The sequence below is a fragment of the Salmo salar genome, chromosome ssa14 (assembly GCF_905237065.1).
Source record: "Salmo salar chromosome ssa14, Ssal_v3.1, whole genome shotgun sequence".
Classification (NCBI taxonomy): Eukaryota; Metazoa; Chordata; class Actinopteri; order Salmoniformes; family Salmonidae; genus Salmo; species Salmo salar.
Genome location: NC_059455.1, coordinates 56,883,417 through 56,899,205, shown reverse-complemented (window position 1 = coordinate 56,899,205; position 15,789 = coordinate 56,883,417). Strand labels below are relative to the sequence as shown.

Genomic DNA, 15,789 nt, shown 5'->3' with positions numbered 1-15,789 from the left:
CCGACCACTACCTTGTATCCTTTTCCCTCTTGCTCTCATCCAACACTTCTCACTCTGCCCCTACTCGGATGGTATTGCGCCGTCCCAACCTTCGCTCTCTCTCTCCCGCTACTCTCTCCTCTTCCATCCTATCATCTCTTCCCTCTGCTCAAACCTTCTCCAACCTATCTCCTGATTCTGCCTCCTCAACCCTCCTCTCCTCCCTTTCTGCATCCTTTGATTTTCTCTGTCCCCTATCCTCCAGGCCAGCTCGGTCCTCCCCTCCTGCTCCGTGGCTCGACGACTCACTACGAGCTCACAGAACAGGGCTCCGGGCAGCCGAGCGGAAATGGAGGAAAACTCGCCTCCCCTGCGGACCTGGCATCCTTTCACTCCCTCCTCTCTACATTCTCCTATTCTGTCTCTGCTGCTAAAGCCACTTTCTACCACTCTAAATTGCAAGCATCTGCCTCTAACCCTAGGAAGCTCTTTGCTACCTTCTCCTCCCTCCTGAATCCTCCTCCCCCTCCCCCCCTCCTCCCTCTCTGCGGATGACTTCGTCAACCATTTTGAAAAGAAGGTTGACGATATCCGATCCTCGTTTGCTAAGTCAAACGACACCGCTGGTCCTGCTCACACTGCCCTACCCTGTGCTTTGACCTCTTTCTCCCCTCTCTCTCCAGATGAAATCTCGCGTCTTGTGACGGCCGGCCACCCAACAACCTGCCCACTTGACCCTATCCCCTCCTCTCTTCTCCAGACCATTTCCGGAGACCTTCTCCCCTACCTCACCTCGCTCATCAACTCATCCTTGACCGCTGGCTACGTCCCTTCCGTCTTCAAGAGAGCGAGAGTTGCACCCCTTCTGAAAAAACCTACACTCGATCCCTCCGATGTCAACAACTACAGACCAGTATCCCTTCTTTCTTTTCTCTCCAAAACTATTGAACGTGCCGTCCTTGGCCAGCTCTCCTGCTATCTCTCTCAGAATGACCTTCTTGATCCTAATCAGTCAGGTTTCAAGACTGGGCATTCAACTGAGACTGCTCTTCTCTGTGTCACGGAGGCTCTCCGCACTGCTAAAGCTAACTCTCTCTCCTCTGCTCTCATCCTTCTAGACCTATCTGCTGCCTTTGATACTGTGAACCATCAGATCCTCCTCTCCACCCTCTCCGAGTTGGGCATCTCCGGCGCGGCCCACGCTTGGATTGCGTCCTACCTGACAGGTCGCTCCTACCAGGTGGCGTGGCGAGAATCTGTCTCCGCACCATGCGCTCTCACCACTGGTGTCCCCCAGGGCTCTGTTCTAGGCCCTCTCCTATTCTCGCTATACACCAAGTCACTTGGCTCTGTCATATCCTCACATGGTCTCTCCTATCATTGCTATGCAGACGACACACAATTAATCTTCTCCTTTCCCCCTTCTGATAACCAGGCGGCGAATCGCATCTCTGCATGTCTGTCAGACATATCAGTGTGGATGACGGATCACCACCTCAAGCTGAACCTCGGCAAGACGGAGCTGCTCTTCCTCCCGGGGAAGGACTGCCCGTTCCATGATCTCGCCATCACGGTTGACAACTCCCTTGTGTCCTCCTCCCAGAGTGCTAAGAACCTTGGCGTGATCCTGGACAACACCCTGTCGTTCTCCACTAACATCAAGGCGGTGACCCGATCCTGTAGGTTCATGCTCTACAACATTCGCAGAGTACGACCCTGCCTCACACAGGAAGCGGCGCAGGTCCTAATCCAGGCACTTGTCATCTCCCGTCTGGATTACTGCAACTCGCTGTTGGCTGGGCTCCCTGCCAGTGCCATTAAACCCCTACAACTCATCCAGAACGCCGCAGCCCGTCTGGTGTTCAACCTTCCCAAGTTCTCTCACGTCACCCCGCTCCTCCGCTCTCTCCACTGGCTTCCAGTTGATGCTCGCATCCGCTACAAGACCATGGTGATTGCCTACGGAGCTGTGAAGGGAACGGCACCTCCATACCTTCAGGCTCTGATCAGGCCCTACACCCAAACAAGGGCACTGCGTTCATCCACCTCTGGCCTGCTGGCCCCCTACCTCTGAGGAAGCACAGTTCCCGCTCAGCCCAGTCAAAACTGTTCGCTGCTCTGGCACCCCAATGGTGGAACAAGCTCCCTCACGACGCCAGGACAGCGGAGTCAATCACCACCTTCCGGAGACACCTGAAACCCCACCTCTTTAAGGAATACCTAGGATAGGATAAAGTAATCCTTCTAACCCCCCCCTTAAAAGATTTAGATGCACTATTGTAAAGTGGTTGTTCCACTGGATATCATAAGGTGAATGCACCAATTTGTAAGTCGCTCTGGATAAGAGCGTCTGCTAAATGACTTAAATGTAAATGTAAATAAACGCAACAATTTCGAAGATTTTCCAGTTCATTTAAATAAATTCATCTGGCCCTAATCTATGGATTTCACGACTGGGAATACCAATATGCATGTGTTGGTTACATACCTTAATAAAAAAGGTAGGGGCGTGGATCTGAAAACCAGTCAGTATTTGGTGTGGCCTCATACAGCGCGACACATCTTCCCATAGAGTTCATCAGGCTGTTGCCTGTGGAATGTTGTCCCACTCATCAACGGCTGTGCGATGTTTCTGGATATTGGCGGCAACTGGAGCACGCTTTTGTACACGTCGATCCCAAACATGCTCAATTGGCGACTGGAGTATGCAGGCCATGAAAGAACTGGGACATTGAGCTTCCAGCAATTGTGTACAGATCCATGGGGCGTTGCTTTATCATGCTGAAACATGAGGTAATGGCGGCGGATGAATGACATGACTGTGGGCCTCAGGATCTCAACACAATATCTTTGTGCGCTCAAATTGCCATTGATAAAATGTGTTCGTTGTCCGTAGTTTATGCCTGCCCATACCATAACTCCATGGGGCACTCTGTTCCCCATGTTGACATCAGCAAATCGCTCATCCACACAACACCATCTGCCTAGTATAGTTTAAACGGATTCATCCGTGAAGAGAACTTCTCCAGCGTGCCAGTGGCCATCGAAGGTGAGCAACTGCCAACTGACACAGTTGACACCAAACTGCAGTCAGGTGAAGACGACGAGCACGCAGATTAGCTTCCCTGAGATGGTTTCTGACAGTTTGTGTTGAGGTCCTAGGCTGGCGTGGTTGTGAGGCCGTACTTGCCAAATACTCAAAAACAACAGAGGCAGTTTATGGTAGAGAAATGAACATTACATTCTCTGGCAACAGTTCTTTTGGGCATTCCTGCAGTCAGTATGCCAATTGCATTCTCCCTCAATAGTTTAGACATCTGTAGCATTGTTGTGACAACAGCACATTTTAGTGGCCTTTTATTGTCCCCAGCACAAGGTGCACCTGTGTAATGATTATGCTGTTTAATTAGCTTCTTGATATGCCACACCTGTTTGGTGGATTATCTTGGCAAAGGAGCAATGCTCACTAAAAGGGACATGCACAAAATTTGAGAGAAGCTTTTTGTGCGTCTGGGATATTTTATTTCAGTTCATGAAACCAACACTTTATATGTTGTGTTCATATTTTTGTTCAGCGTATCAAACAGAGAAAAATCTCACCTGTCTGTGTCATACATTTCAAGTTCCCTTTACCATTGAATCTTGCTATAAGATTGGCTGCAGATAACTCAAACGATGACAATGTGTTTCATATAAATAAATAGAACAATGTCATTAGTACTTAAAATCAGTGTTACTCTCAAAACTTTTTTGCTTCAGATACCAAATTAAATTGGACACTGATTTGAGTACAGTTTTATCAAACCCTCACTACAGAGGTGGACCCATAGAAACTGATGACCAACAAGAGTGCTTTCTTTGTACAGTGGGTTGGTGTGGATGCAAGTTTAACGATGTAATGCAAGACAGAATACCTTTCGAGACACATAGCTCGGAAAAGGAAATTAGTAAGAAAATACAGAAGGAAATGCATGTAGAAATGATAGACAAACCATATTAATGGCAGAAAAACGTACACAATCATGGAAAGGTTGGACACATATGGCTGATGTCGATGCTATGATCAGGTGGTCTTCACCCTCAGAACTCCCATCCTCATGCGTTTCCAGTCCACTGCTCAGTATGATGATCAGCATGCGAGTGTGACAAAGAAACACAGAGCTCAAGTGGCTCAAAACGGCACAGAAGTACATCTGGGTCAGCTCTCATCTATCCACATTCAGTTCCCCTAAAGTCAAAACCCCTCATCTCCCAGGCCTGTCCGTCAACCCGAGGCCTCACCCCTCCTTTCCATACTGGGGCTTGTCCGGCTCTGGAGTGAAGTTTCCCCGAGTTACAGATCTAGGATCTGCTTCTTTTCCCCCAATCCTAACCATTAGTGGGGGAAATGAAAAACTGACCCAGGATCAGCATCTAGGGGCAACGTCACCCTACTGGGGCTTGTCAGTTTTGTGGGCGGCAATGAAGGCCATGCCGTGGGTCCTCAAGTGGGTGTTAAGGTCGGAGGCCCTGTCGAAACGCCGGCTGCACACCCTGCAGCTCATTTTCCCCTTACCGTCCTCTCCGTCCTGTGGGGATGAGGGTAAGCCGTCCGGGGAGGAGGGGGTGCGGGGTGGCCTGTGGTTGGACTCCCCCTGGGGATATCTCACACGGTGGGTGATGAAACGGTGGCGTCCCAGGGAGCCAGCCGAGGCGAAGCACACGCCACACTGCAGGCACTGGAAGGAGGCGGCGTCAGCGCGATGCTGCGGGATGTGGCGCTGGAATTCGACGCCGTCCTCCGTGGCAAAGCCGCACGGCACGCAGCGGAACACGTTGTCGTCCTCCTCGGGCTCGGGAAGCGCCAACGCTCGTGTTTTCTTCACGGGAATGCTGCTCTCCTCGCCCCCCTCTGTGGCCTCTCTGCTGTCAGTGCCGCCCCCTTCCTCGTCCCCTGGTGGCCCCCCTTCCCCGTCAAGTTCAGATGAGCTGCCTGGGCCCTTACCCGGGACTGAACGCTTCCTGGTCTGTGGAGAACCATGCATGGGGACAGAGGGGTGATGGAGGGAAAGAGAGAACGTCAAAGCATTATTGATTTTTGGTTTAACATACTCAGATCCAAGTCACCACACCATGGGTAACATTACTGAAATGTACCCCCACCAAGTGATGGAAAGAAGAATGGATTCTAACTGACCTGTCCTTCAGTGGCTCTGACCCTGTGATGATGGACCTGGATATGCTTCTCTAGTATGAGCCGACTGCTGAAGGTCCGCTTGCCCTCTGTGCAATATCTGCAAACACACAAGTATTCTCTGAGGATGCTGCACACTTTTCCTAGGTGGGCTGATATTCGACTGAACTTAACATTCTAAATATCCCTGCTAATTGTCTTGTCATATCAACTCTAGACATTTTCAAATATAATATATATCCTACTTAGCAGACACTTTTTCCCCCAAAGTGAGTTAGTTTATGCATACAGTATTTGTTTTTACGTACGAGTAGCCCTGGGAATCAAGCCCACTATCCGTGCTCTACCAATTGAGCTACAGGGGACAAAATATGGTGCTTTTGTGGATGTTTAGATGAGTATGGGGTTCACTCACTGGCAGTGGAAGACTCTCTTGTTGCCCTCGTGGATGACGCGTACATGGCGCCGCAGGCTGGAAGAGGTGGAGAAGGAGCTCTCACACACACAACACGGGAACTTCTTCTTAGCCTACAGAGGCAGATTCAAGGAGAAAAGAGAGGGTGAGTACACACGCACAGAGGACACACACACATTACACTAAGGTCATACAAATACTAAACAACCTTGGTACAACACCTAGTGACCTCAGCAAGAGATCTTTTGGTTTTGGGATGACAGTCACAGGGACCAGGGTTTTAGTCCCAGTCAGGGTACCCTCCTAAATAACTACATTGGTGTCAGATAACCTGGTTAGAGATGTTTCCATCCAACCATTTAATGAGGATGAATTACCTGATGCATGAAAAAAGGAATGAACGGGCTGATGGAAATAGGATATGCCGGTTATATTCTATAAACGCAGACAAAAATATATAATTCGACATGGTGGGATCTTTTTGTAACGGGAAAATTAATTCTGCGATTAATTGTGGTGGAAATGTCTCAATGCGCAAATATTTATATAATAACCATCATAACAAAGTAAACTTGGAGTTACGCGATATGTTGTGTGGTCCTCCCACAACGACTTGGGAAACCATGCAGTTTATTAGGCTACAGATGAAATAAATTATGACCTTCACAGGGGGGTGAAAGTGCACATGAGCCTAATGCTCCGTTCCAATAAATATCGAGGCTCTTATTTTTGTGACGTGATGATCGATGCTTGGCTGCAGTTTGACAAATAAAAATATCCATAATAATCTCTTAATGTAAGTTGATTTCATCGGCAAGCTGTTGGCTAGAACGCACGTGCCAAGACCAGAGTAGGCACATTTGCTATTTAACGCAACAGTTTGTGTGACAAAACCATCAGTAGAGTTCAATGCAATGGAAAGCTATTTTACTTGTATTTTTCTATTCAGGTACCTGGGAATTTAACCAACCCTTTTTATGTGCACGACGTCATCACGCACAGACTTTTATCCGCAATAAGTCAATTTGATGGCAACATATCTCGTGGGAAAATGTGCATATATTATTTTATGCAGATTTTCGAATATTCACATGAAAATCTAGCTACAGCAAGCATGTCCCAGCCAAATGAGTTCATTTTTCAGAGGCATGGTTCTGCCATATTTCAATGGAAACAGGATCCACTGGAGCTCAGTCGAGTCTCATAGCAAAGGGTCTAAATACTTATGTTTTTTATATTTAATAGTTGCATAAATTTCCAAAAACCTGTTTTTGCTTTGTCATTCTGGGGTATTGTGTGGAGATTGGTGAGAAAATATATATTTAATCCATTTTAGAATAAGTCTAACGTATCAAAATGTGCAAAAAGTCATTTGGTCTCAATACTTTCCAAATGCACTGTATATTCTAGGTTAGTCAGATTTATTTTTCATTAGAAGTGTTCTCTGCAAGTTGACTGGCAGCAACCGGTGTACATTATCCAATATAAGCTATCAACTGCTTTTCTCTCATGTTTCTCTCAGGAGTGTGAGAGGAGTCCACGTGGAGTGAGCATGGGGAAAGGTGCTGTTCTAACTTTTCTTATGTTGCTGGTATATTGGTTGACGAATGGACAAGACATAATGGGCATCTAAAGTGAAACATTGACATTGGGACATTATAATGGGTCATTCACTTTGAATTTTAAAGCTATCTGAAGAAGAACGAAGAGGACACCAGAAGAATCAGTGCCTGGAGAGAGGGGTTTGGTCAACTGTGCCCATAACTGTTTAGACTTTTGGGGTTTCAGGTTGATTGTAGAGGTCTACACCACGTAAAATTATAGTCATTTAGATTAAGAATGCATTGAGATACTGATCTGTAGAATAATCGTGATAAAATTGTTAATAGTAGAAATGATGGTATAATTATACTGGATGTTAAAATGAATGTGCATTCTGCTAATATTGATGTTTGTTTAAATTGAGTTTTTACTTTGAGTGATAAGACAATTTGAATAACTGAGCAATGTCATTTTAAAATTTTGGTTGGATAATTAACTGAGTTCTAATTATGATTTTATTTGGAAATTGAATGAATTATGAACTAAAGACGTTGACGCTATTATAAGCATGCCATGGGTGAATGCCCTGGGTAAACTCTGATCTAGAGAGTGAAACTGATCCTAATCTATTTGATCTATAGGCATTGCCTTATAAATAGTGGAATCATGATGCTTGTCTTGGGTCATGTTTATTAGGCACCAACAGAATACATTTTACTTTAACTAGGAGTCACTACCTGGATTTGTCCAACAAGATATGCTAATTTTAGTTTTTGGGATGGAAATAGTTAATTCCACCATGCTGATCCATTGGAGTGTGAGATACCTAAAGCTTATTTTATTAAGCTCCATTGTTGCATGCACTGCATTATGCATTACACGTGCTTTTTACTGTCTATGGAAAATATAGCTTGGAATATCAAACTGTATGCATTTTTTGTTTTTCTTCGTGGGTTCGTGCAGGTGACTGTGTATCATGGCCTTCCCAGACAAATTGCTAGAGTGTTTAGTAAATGTTGGGGGATGGTAATAAGAGACAGTGCTGAGTTTCTTGGGATGTCATGTGCAGGAACCCCATGCAATGAGTTTTGGTTTATATAGAATATGTATGTTCTATGTGAATGAATGTTCTTAAATCTTGTGAATTTCTTTTAAGTTGAGAGGGGATGACTGTCTTTTCTGTTGTGATGATGTCTGTGTTTAGACACTGGTTCTCCTGTAACGTTACTGTTCTGATTCTCTAGAAGGGACGGAGTCCCTTGAGAGGGGCATGTGGTGGATGAATCAGAATTAGTTGGGTAACATAGATAATTAAGATGTTTTATTAGTATAATATGCTTATGTGAGATACTTGTCATCAGAAAGTGTCCTTTGGACTCTGGTGTCTTTCAGTTGCACGTTTCCCTTAGCTGGGGCCTAGTCACTTGGGGCCTAGAGAGGGGAGAGGTCAGACTTGTCTTTTATATGGGAATGTGTCTTTACCTATTCTTAAACCATGTGAAGGGATGGCGTGATTAATGGGGAACCAATGACTTGTCTGTGAGCAAGTTACTCTCTCCTTTTCTTTATTGTGGGGAGGTTTATGGCAGTAACTGGACCCTTGTATGTCCTCTCTTAGATCTCGCACTTATCCTGTGATAGTATATGACCTAGAGGCTCACTCCCCCCAGTGAGCCTGTCCAGGAGTGGGGTCAAGAGGGGGTTTGCTTGAGATGGGAGTATCTAGAGTTGACAATTGATATAGGAGACACCTGAAACCCCACCTCTTTAAGGAATACCTGGGATAGGATAAAGTAATCCTTCTAACCCCCCCCCTTAAAAGATTTAGATGCACTATTGTAAAGTGGTTGTTCCACTGGATATCATAAGGTGAATGCACCAATTTGTAAGTCGCTCTGGATAAGAGCGTCTGCTAAATGACGTAAATGTAAAAATGAAATGGTGTTTTTGTTCTATGAAGTACCAGGGAGGGACGGTTCTAGGTAGACCAGACACCGGTCTATATAATGAACCCTGTTGACATAGCAGTTACTGTCTGCTGTGTTTTATGGATATCTGTCATACAAAACGTAACCTTTGTGAACTGTTACTAAGATCTGTCGTTTGTCAATGTACGTTGAAGGGGGTGTATCTTTGCTATAAAATATCTCTGTAGCCATTGTGTAATCACCTTCCTGGTTCATTCGAGAGAGTGCATTATTGAAGGTAAAGTGCTTTTGCAAAAGTATTAAAGATGTAGTTAACTCGGACTGGTGTGTTTAACTCTCCTCATTTGGTAATGCAGAAATTAGCCAGCACAGTTGCAATGCCCAAATCTTAAAGTATCTACAAAACAAGTTTTACAGCAACATAATCCAAACGGAAGCCTACAATTTATTTTACGTTTTGCAATTCACAAATTATCATTTGATTCAATTCACCGCGATCTAACCGAATCCCAAATACTACAATGGCAAAGTGAATCATTCGATTTGTTAAAAATAATCGATTCACATCTTTATTTTTTATGTGAAGTGGGGCATCGGTTATACAGATAATTACATTTGTACGACCTTACCTTTCCGTGCTCTGTCTTCATGTGAGAGATGTAGTCGTCGCTCTGTGTGAATGGCTTCTGACATTGCTGGCAGCTCCATTCTGAGATGGTCCCACGATGGCTGCCTACCTCCATAGAACTAGACTGATTCTCAGGTTCCTCATAGTCCTCACCCCCCTCTTCCTCTCCTTCCTCCTCCTCCTCCTCTTGGTCTCGGCCCCAGTCCTCCCCATCTGAGCTGTCCTTTTTTGCAGAGGGCTTGGGTTTTGGGAGGGCGGGGGCTGAGGGATTGGTGGCGGCAGGGGCAGAGGCATTGGATTGGCCCTCCTGTTTGACTGACAGCCTTCTGTGAGCAGTCTGGATAAGAGGAAGAAAGGAATAACCAAATCAGACAAGAGAAAAAGGAAGACAATATTGACAAATTAGCTCCTATAAATTACTACTTACCATCCAGGGGATTGATCAACTAACATATCACTTTCCTTTACTACAATCATATGTTTACCTGTGAGTTAGAATTTAACTAAACAAACCTTTATGTGTTCCATCATGGAACCTTTCTGTGCGTAGAGTTTGGTGCAGTCAGGACACTTGAACACATGCACTTTCTGCTTGGACAGGTGGGTGTCGAAATGCATGTACAGTAAGGGTTTCTGGGTAAAAACTGTATCACACATCACACACTTGTAGATCAATCTGCAAATACAGAGAAAGAGGGAATTTAGGAGTGAATTAAGCTTTTTTTCAGGGCTCAAATTGTGACAAAAACAGACAGACATGCTTTACAATCAACTAAAAACCAGTGTTTCCCAATTCTGGAGACCCAAAGAGGTGCACATTTTTGTTCTAACACACATGAACACAGTTGAATTAAGTGTGTTAGTGCTAGAGCACTAGGACAAAAACGTGCACCCCTCTGAGTCTTCAGGACCAGGATTGCAAAACACTGCTCTAAACCTAGAGACATAACATGGTTCAGTAACTGTGGGGTACTTACTTGGCCTGTCCCCCGGTGAGGGTGGGGTGCTGGGTGCTGGTGTGTCCCTGTGCACTAGGGGCAGACTTAAAGGCCATAGGGCAGCTGGGGCACTTATGGAACACCTCGCAGTGGGCCGTCTGGATGTGGGACTTGATGGAGTTCAGACCCCCGAAGACCACCTGGCAACTGGAGCACCTGGGGAACAGATATGAACAAAAACAAAATGTTAAACACATAGGTTTAGTCACTGATGCTAATATAGAGTGGCCGTTGACAATTGGGTGGCTTGATTGTGATGCAACTACGGAAAGAATCTTCAGCCACATATCTTTGAGTTAGAGGGCGTGTATTTGCATTTCATTACTGTATGTATCCCTCTCATACATCCACCTGACAATGGAGTGTCATAATAATACATAATGCTGCTACTAAGCAGTAGTTTGTGGTATGTACACTTGCACGTATTTGTAGCACAATTGTCTATCAGTGCAGGTGACCTACACACTGAATAAGGCTGCTAAGCCGAAACATCTGTTTAAGCTAGTGAAAATACTTTTGCGACATCCTTTTGTGTGCGGACTTATTACATTTGTTGCCGACTTGTAAGTGCAGACACTATCTCTTCACCTGTATCCAATGCGGCGGGCGAAGTGCAGACAGGCCTCCTCCAGGTGGGTCTGGAAGCTGGCCTGCCGGGCGATGCCCCCACACTCTGGACAGACGTGGGGTGCCCGGTGCTTATGAATCCTCTGGTGAGCCGACACACTGCACCAGTTAGGCAGCATCATGGGAGGGGAGCACAGCATACAGGTCTGGGCAGGGAGGAGAGAGTGGGAGAAAATGTTTAAAAAGTTGAATAAGGCATAACACTATGAATACACTACTACTTCTAATACTGTAAAACTAATACTAGTACTGTGTAATAAGCCAGTCATCAATGCACACCCACAGGTCTGGCCAAGGAAGAGAGAGAACATGTTTTAAAGTTAATTAAGTCATATTGAGGCATTACAAATGCCTTGTTTTCATAGTAACACACTAATATTGCGTAATAGTATTGACCAATACATAAAGTAAAGCAATACATAATGTAAAGCAGTCCATTGAGTAAAGCAGTCCACAATCCGTGTCTGGGAAACTGCCTTATTCAGTCATTACGTATGACTAAGCTTGACACTAGTAGTTCGTCATTAGCCTGTGGGTAATGCACACCTATACTTCAGGCTCTGTATCAAAGGACTCACCGAGTTGGGGGTAGCTCTGATCTGCTGGAAGTGGGCAACCAGCTCAGCCTTGCCAGAGAACTGGGCCTGGCACTCGGGACACTTGAAGTTGTGGTACTGCAGCACCTCTCCCTTCTTGCTGGGGAGGGGCATCAGCACCTGGGGGATCTGGGGCGCACGGCGGACCGGTCTCAGCTGGGCTGCAGATTGAGACTGTGTGTCCTTCAGTGGGCTGGAACTGGATGACACGGCGGGGGCTCCAGACGTGGTGGAGGGGGAGGAGACTGGAGGAGGAGAGGAGATTGAAGGGGAACACATGCCTGGTCAACAAAGCAAGAAAGCGAAGCAAGAATACAAAGAAGTTGGAAGTCAATTGCATGATGGTATCTCTCTCTTGTATTTCATAAAATAACATGGACCACATCCTGACAGAAATAAAGCTTTGTTTATATAGCCACATTGTATGTGTCCAAAATTGCTTAAACTTTTTTGCTGCGTCCTATGGGACGAAGCCATTTTCACTAAACTCTTCCGAAAGTCCAGCCTTACCAATGGGTGTGGTGTCCTGCTGGCCAATCATCTGCTCCACGGTGACGGGCCTCATGACGAGGTGAGAGCACTGCATTACCAGCCCTCGTTCCTTATGCTCCCTGGCGTGGAGCAGCAGGCTGCACTTGTTGAAAAAGGCCAGCCGCTTGGCACAGTGGTTGCAGGTCACCTCGATGCGCAGCGAGCGCCTGTCATAGTGGCGGGCCAGGCTGCGCTCCAGGGCGAAGGCATCGCCACATTCTAGACAGCGGTAGCCCATGGCAGGCAGAGGGAGCCCCCATTCTGGGGGCGGAGCTGCCGAGAGGTCGGGCTTATAACTGGGCAGCAGGTTCTTGCTGTTGAGGATCTTGTTGAAGGCCTCCACCAGGCTAGACTGGCTGCGGGAAATGACGGCGCCCGTGCTGTTCACAATGGAGGCAGGCTTATTTGGCTGGTGAGTGCCGGCTAGGACGCTGGCGCTGCCTCCGTTAGACGTTTTAGCACCAACAGGACGTACGCTCATCCCACCAGTGGCTACTGAGAACTTCGGAGAGGAGGCGACCGAGGGAGTGGCAGGCAGGGCGGCAGATTTAGTGATGCTAACAGCAGTGGCAGATACCTTGGCCTTGTCCGAGGAGGCAGCCATCTTGTTCTGAGCCTTGGTTGCAGCAGCTAGCATAGCACTACTGGCTGGTAGTGTAGACACAGGTAGTGTGTTGAGGCTCTTTGCTTTCTGTGGCTGGGAGGCTGCCATACGACCAGAGGGAGTGTCAGCTTTCCAGGCCCTGTTGACTGGGGTCTTCCGAACCACTGGTGGAGCTTTGCTGGGCTCCAAACCCTTGGCTCCAGCAGCACCTGCTTTGGGTGCGACCCTAGTAACAGTTCTGGTGATTCCACCAGTGGAGGTTTTGATGGTCTTTATCCGCACTTTGAGGGGCCGGGCAGGAGCAGCAGGCCCTCCTGGAGTTGAGGTGCAACCTTCAGTGGTTGGAGGTGTAGACTTGCCATCATCCACCTCCATTTTCTTCTCTCCTGTTCTTGCACCCTCTTCCTCCTTGCCATTCATAGCCTTCTCTATTCCATTTCCCACCTCCATCTCCTCCTCCTCCTCAGGCTCCTGAAGGTCTGAGGGGGGTGGTGTGGAGGCTACTGCAGGGCTGGAGCACCTCTTGTCGGTTACTGGTGCTGCTGATTTGGGTATCTCTGGCTCAGGACTTTCAGGTGAGTCTCGCTCTTCTATAACATGCTCCTGTGGTAGACTCTTGGTGGAGCCTGACTGGGCAGTTGAGGTCACTCTACAGCCCGAGGGAGTGTCCCCTGGTTTGGGATGAGCTGCTGATGAGGCCATGGGATGGGTGGAGTCAGAGCTGCCAGCAGAGGACCTAAAACGACGGGTCAGTTTGGGAGGGGTGCGGGAGGGGGAGTCAGGAGGTTCCTGGATCAGCAGCGGGGGCCCTAGGTCCGGATCGGAATCATCCCCCTCTGAGTCTCTGGGACACAATGCCGGGCCGGCTTTAGGTGCCCCGTTAAACGGCTGAGATGAGTGCAACGGGTTTGAGGAGAGGGCAGATGGCAGGGACGGGAGCAGAGGCTTGGAAGGTGGGAAGAAAGGAGAGGACAGTCCTACTGATACTCCTGAGACAAGAGACGCAGACACAACAGATGAAGAGGAGGATAACGAAGCTTCTTTGCCGGTCTCTTGCCGTGTGTGCTGCTGCTGTAGGAGCTGCATCTTCCTCGCCCTCCCTACAGGGTCTCCCGACCCTTGCGCCATAAGAGGCTTCAGTCTGTTGAATATATTGCCAACCTGCTTGACTGATTTAGTTGATCCAGCACCGCCTCCTCCACCCTCTGTTTTGGGGGTAGACACTGACCACGGCTCCCCATTAGATTGGGCCTGAGCCTGGGTTAGGGGGGTAGTTATACCTGCAGCCCCAAACCCATTGTGGTTGAGTGGTTCAGATTCCGCCATGCCTGGGGCACAGACACCGAGCCGTGGACCCATAGCGACCCCGGCAATGCTGTCCATAGTGTTCTGGTCTGTGTCCTCATCCCCTCCATCGATGTCAGGTCGTACACAGTTCTTTACGATAACGCTGACAATAGGGGTGTCAGCCTGGGGGTCCGTGGGGCTAGGTGGTGTCAGAGATGGCCCTACACCAACCCCACCGTCCGGCTTTCCCAGAGGTGCACCGCCTGGTCCGTCAGCCTCATCAGCAGACTGGATGGCCTCTTTAGCATCGATGTCAGGAATGTCAAATGCTGCCAATAGGTCATCGAAATCTGGGGTCTTCATGTCCCCCATGCCGGGACCAAATCCTGCAAGAGAGGACACACCAAGAGGACAGAAAATGAGTGATATGATTCCAAGTTTAAAACATCCTGTGTTTCTAATTTCTCATTGAAATTGCTAAATTGATAGCCAGTTGGCTGTCCTTATATGTTGCAGTTCAGTAAAGGTAGCTAGCTAGTTAGTAGCTAAGCAAGTTATTAACACAGATCCAAGTCGAACAGGATTTATTTGACCCGAGCAGTTGTAGCGACTGTTAGCCAGCTTCTCAAAACATTGCATACAGTAAACATTGCGAAAGGGGTGCTGTGCTGTTATTACCTAGCCAGCTAGCATAAACACAATGCAGTTTGACAGACAGCCCGTCTCGCTACGATTGTCAACAAATAGCTAACGCTAGTTAGCTGAGATCTACGACAGACTAGCAACAACATATTTAGCTAACTAGCCAAGAAATAAATCCAATTGTTTTATCTGTTCAATAGATGAATTCACTGAGTGTGGACGTTACATTCGATATACTTTACATATGGATTAACCTGCAATGGTTTCACAATTAATCAATCATTTAAAACCACAAACGTCTCGCAGCTGTACGTTTATTTCGGCTTCCCCCGCCAGGCTAGATGGCCCGGCCGCGCTGAGCCCAAGCAAAGCGAGGGGTCCTTTAGTGGAGGCCATTCCATGCATTCATAACGAGTTACTGGGAAATAACCATAGATCACTGTCACTGTGGACAATTGATGGGAACGGTATTTTGATTCTCAATTGCACATATTTTTATAGTTTACCTGGATCTGTGATTCCACTATTGTCGCCCGCTCCAGATGACGTGCCTTTACTTCCTGCCACACGATGAAGAGGTCCTATCAGATCATTGTATTAATGCAATTTTTTCTTGCCGAAGCTACAAAAATAAATTGTCATGGGAATGGTGCCACATACGGACAAATGTCATTTGTTAATTCTAAATGTGAACACAAAAGATAACACAATAAAAACAGATATGTTAATTCTTTCCACAATAGTTCACACACCTCTCTCTAATTAAGCTTTCCTGTTCTAGCTATAAGGGGTTGAGAGGAGTGGGGACTGGGCAAGCAATCAATCAGACAGATATACAT

General features: G+C 47.0%; 1 protein-coding gene across 4 annotated transcripts; it reads right to left on the bottom strand.

The window, feature by feature from the left end:
- Positions 1 to 3,478: 3,478 nt before the first annotated feature.
- LOC106570115 (zinc finger protein 687b) lies at positions 3,479 to 15,756 on the bottom strand. 4 transcript variants are annotated; one of them, XM_014142140.2, is made up of 10 exons: positions 15,457 to 15,755; positions 12,397 to 14,694; positions 11,869 to 12,167; positions 11,252 to 11,436; positions 10,643 to 10,819; positions 10,179 to 10,341; positions 9,667 to 10,002; positions 5,568 to 5,680; positions 5,156 to 5,252; positions 3,479 to 4,985 (listed from the first exon to the last, which is right to left on the bottom strand). In XM_014142140.2, the coding sequence occupies exons 2-10, from the start codon at positions 14,678 to 14,680 to the stop codon at positions 4,410 to 4,412; spliced, it is 4,230 nt and encodes a 1,409-aa protein (XP_013997615.1). In that variant the 5' UTR covers positions 14,681 to 14,694; positions 15,457 to 15,755; the 3' UTR covers positions 3,479 to 4,409. The 4 variants fall into 4 exon arrangements, with proteins under 4 accessions (XP_013997615.1, XP_013997619.1, XP_013997616.1 ...); XM_014142144.2 differs by having other exon boundaries at positions 11,869 to 12,131; XM_014142141.2 differs by lacking the exon at positions 15,457 to 15,755 and adding an exon at positions 15,263 to 15,366.
- Between the last annotated feature and the right edge of the window lie 33 nt (positions 15,757 to 15,789).

Excerpts from the sequence above, each read along its gene's own strand:
- LOC106570115 (XM_014142140.2), bottom strand. The coding sequence starts at position 14,680 with ATGGGGGACATGAAGACCCCAGATTTCGATGACCTATTGGCAGCATTT. Across the intron at positions 10,003-10,178 it reads CCATGATGGAACACATAAAG|ACTGCTCACAGAAGGCTGTC; the intron begins GTTTGTTTAGTT and ends CCTCTTATCCAG. Across the intron at positions 5,253-5,567 it reads AAGAGAGTCTTCCACTGCCA|ATATTGCACAGAGGGCAAGC; the intron begins GTGAGTGAACCC and ends GTGTGTTTGCAG.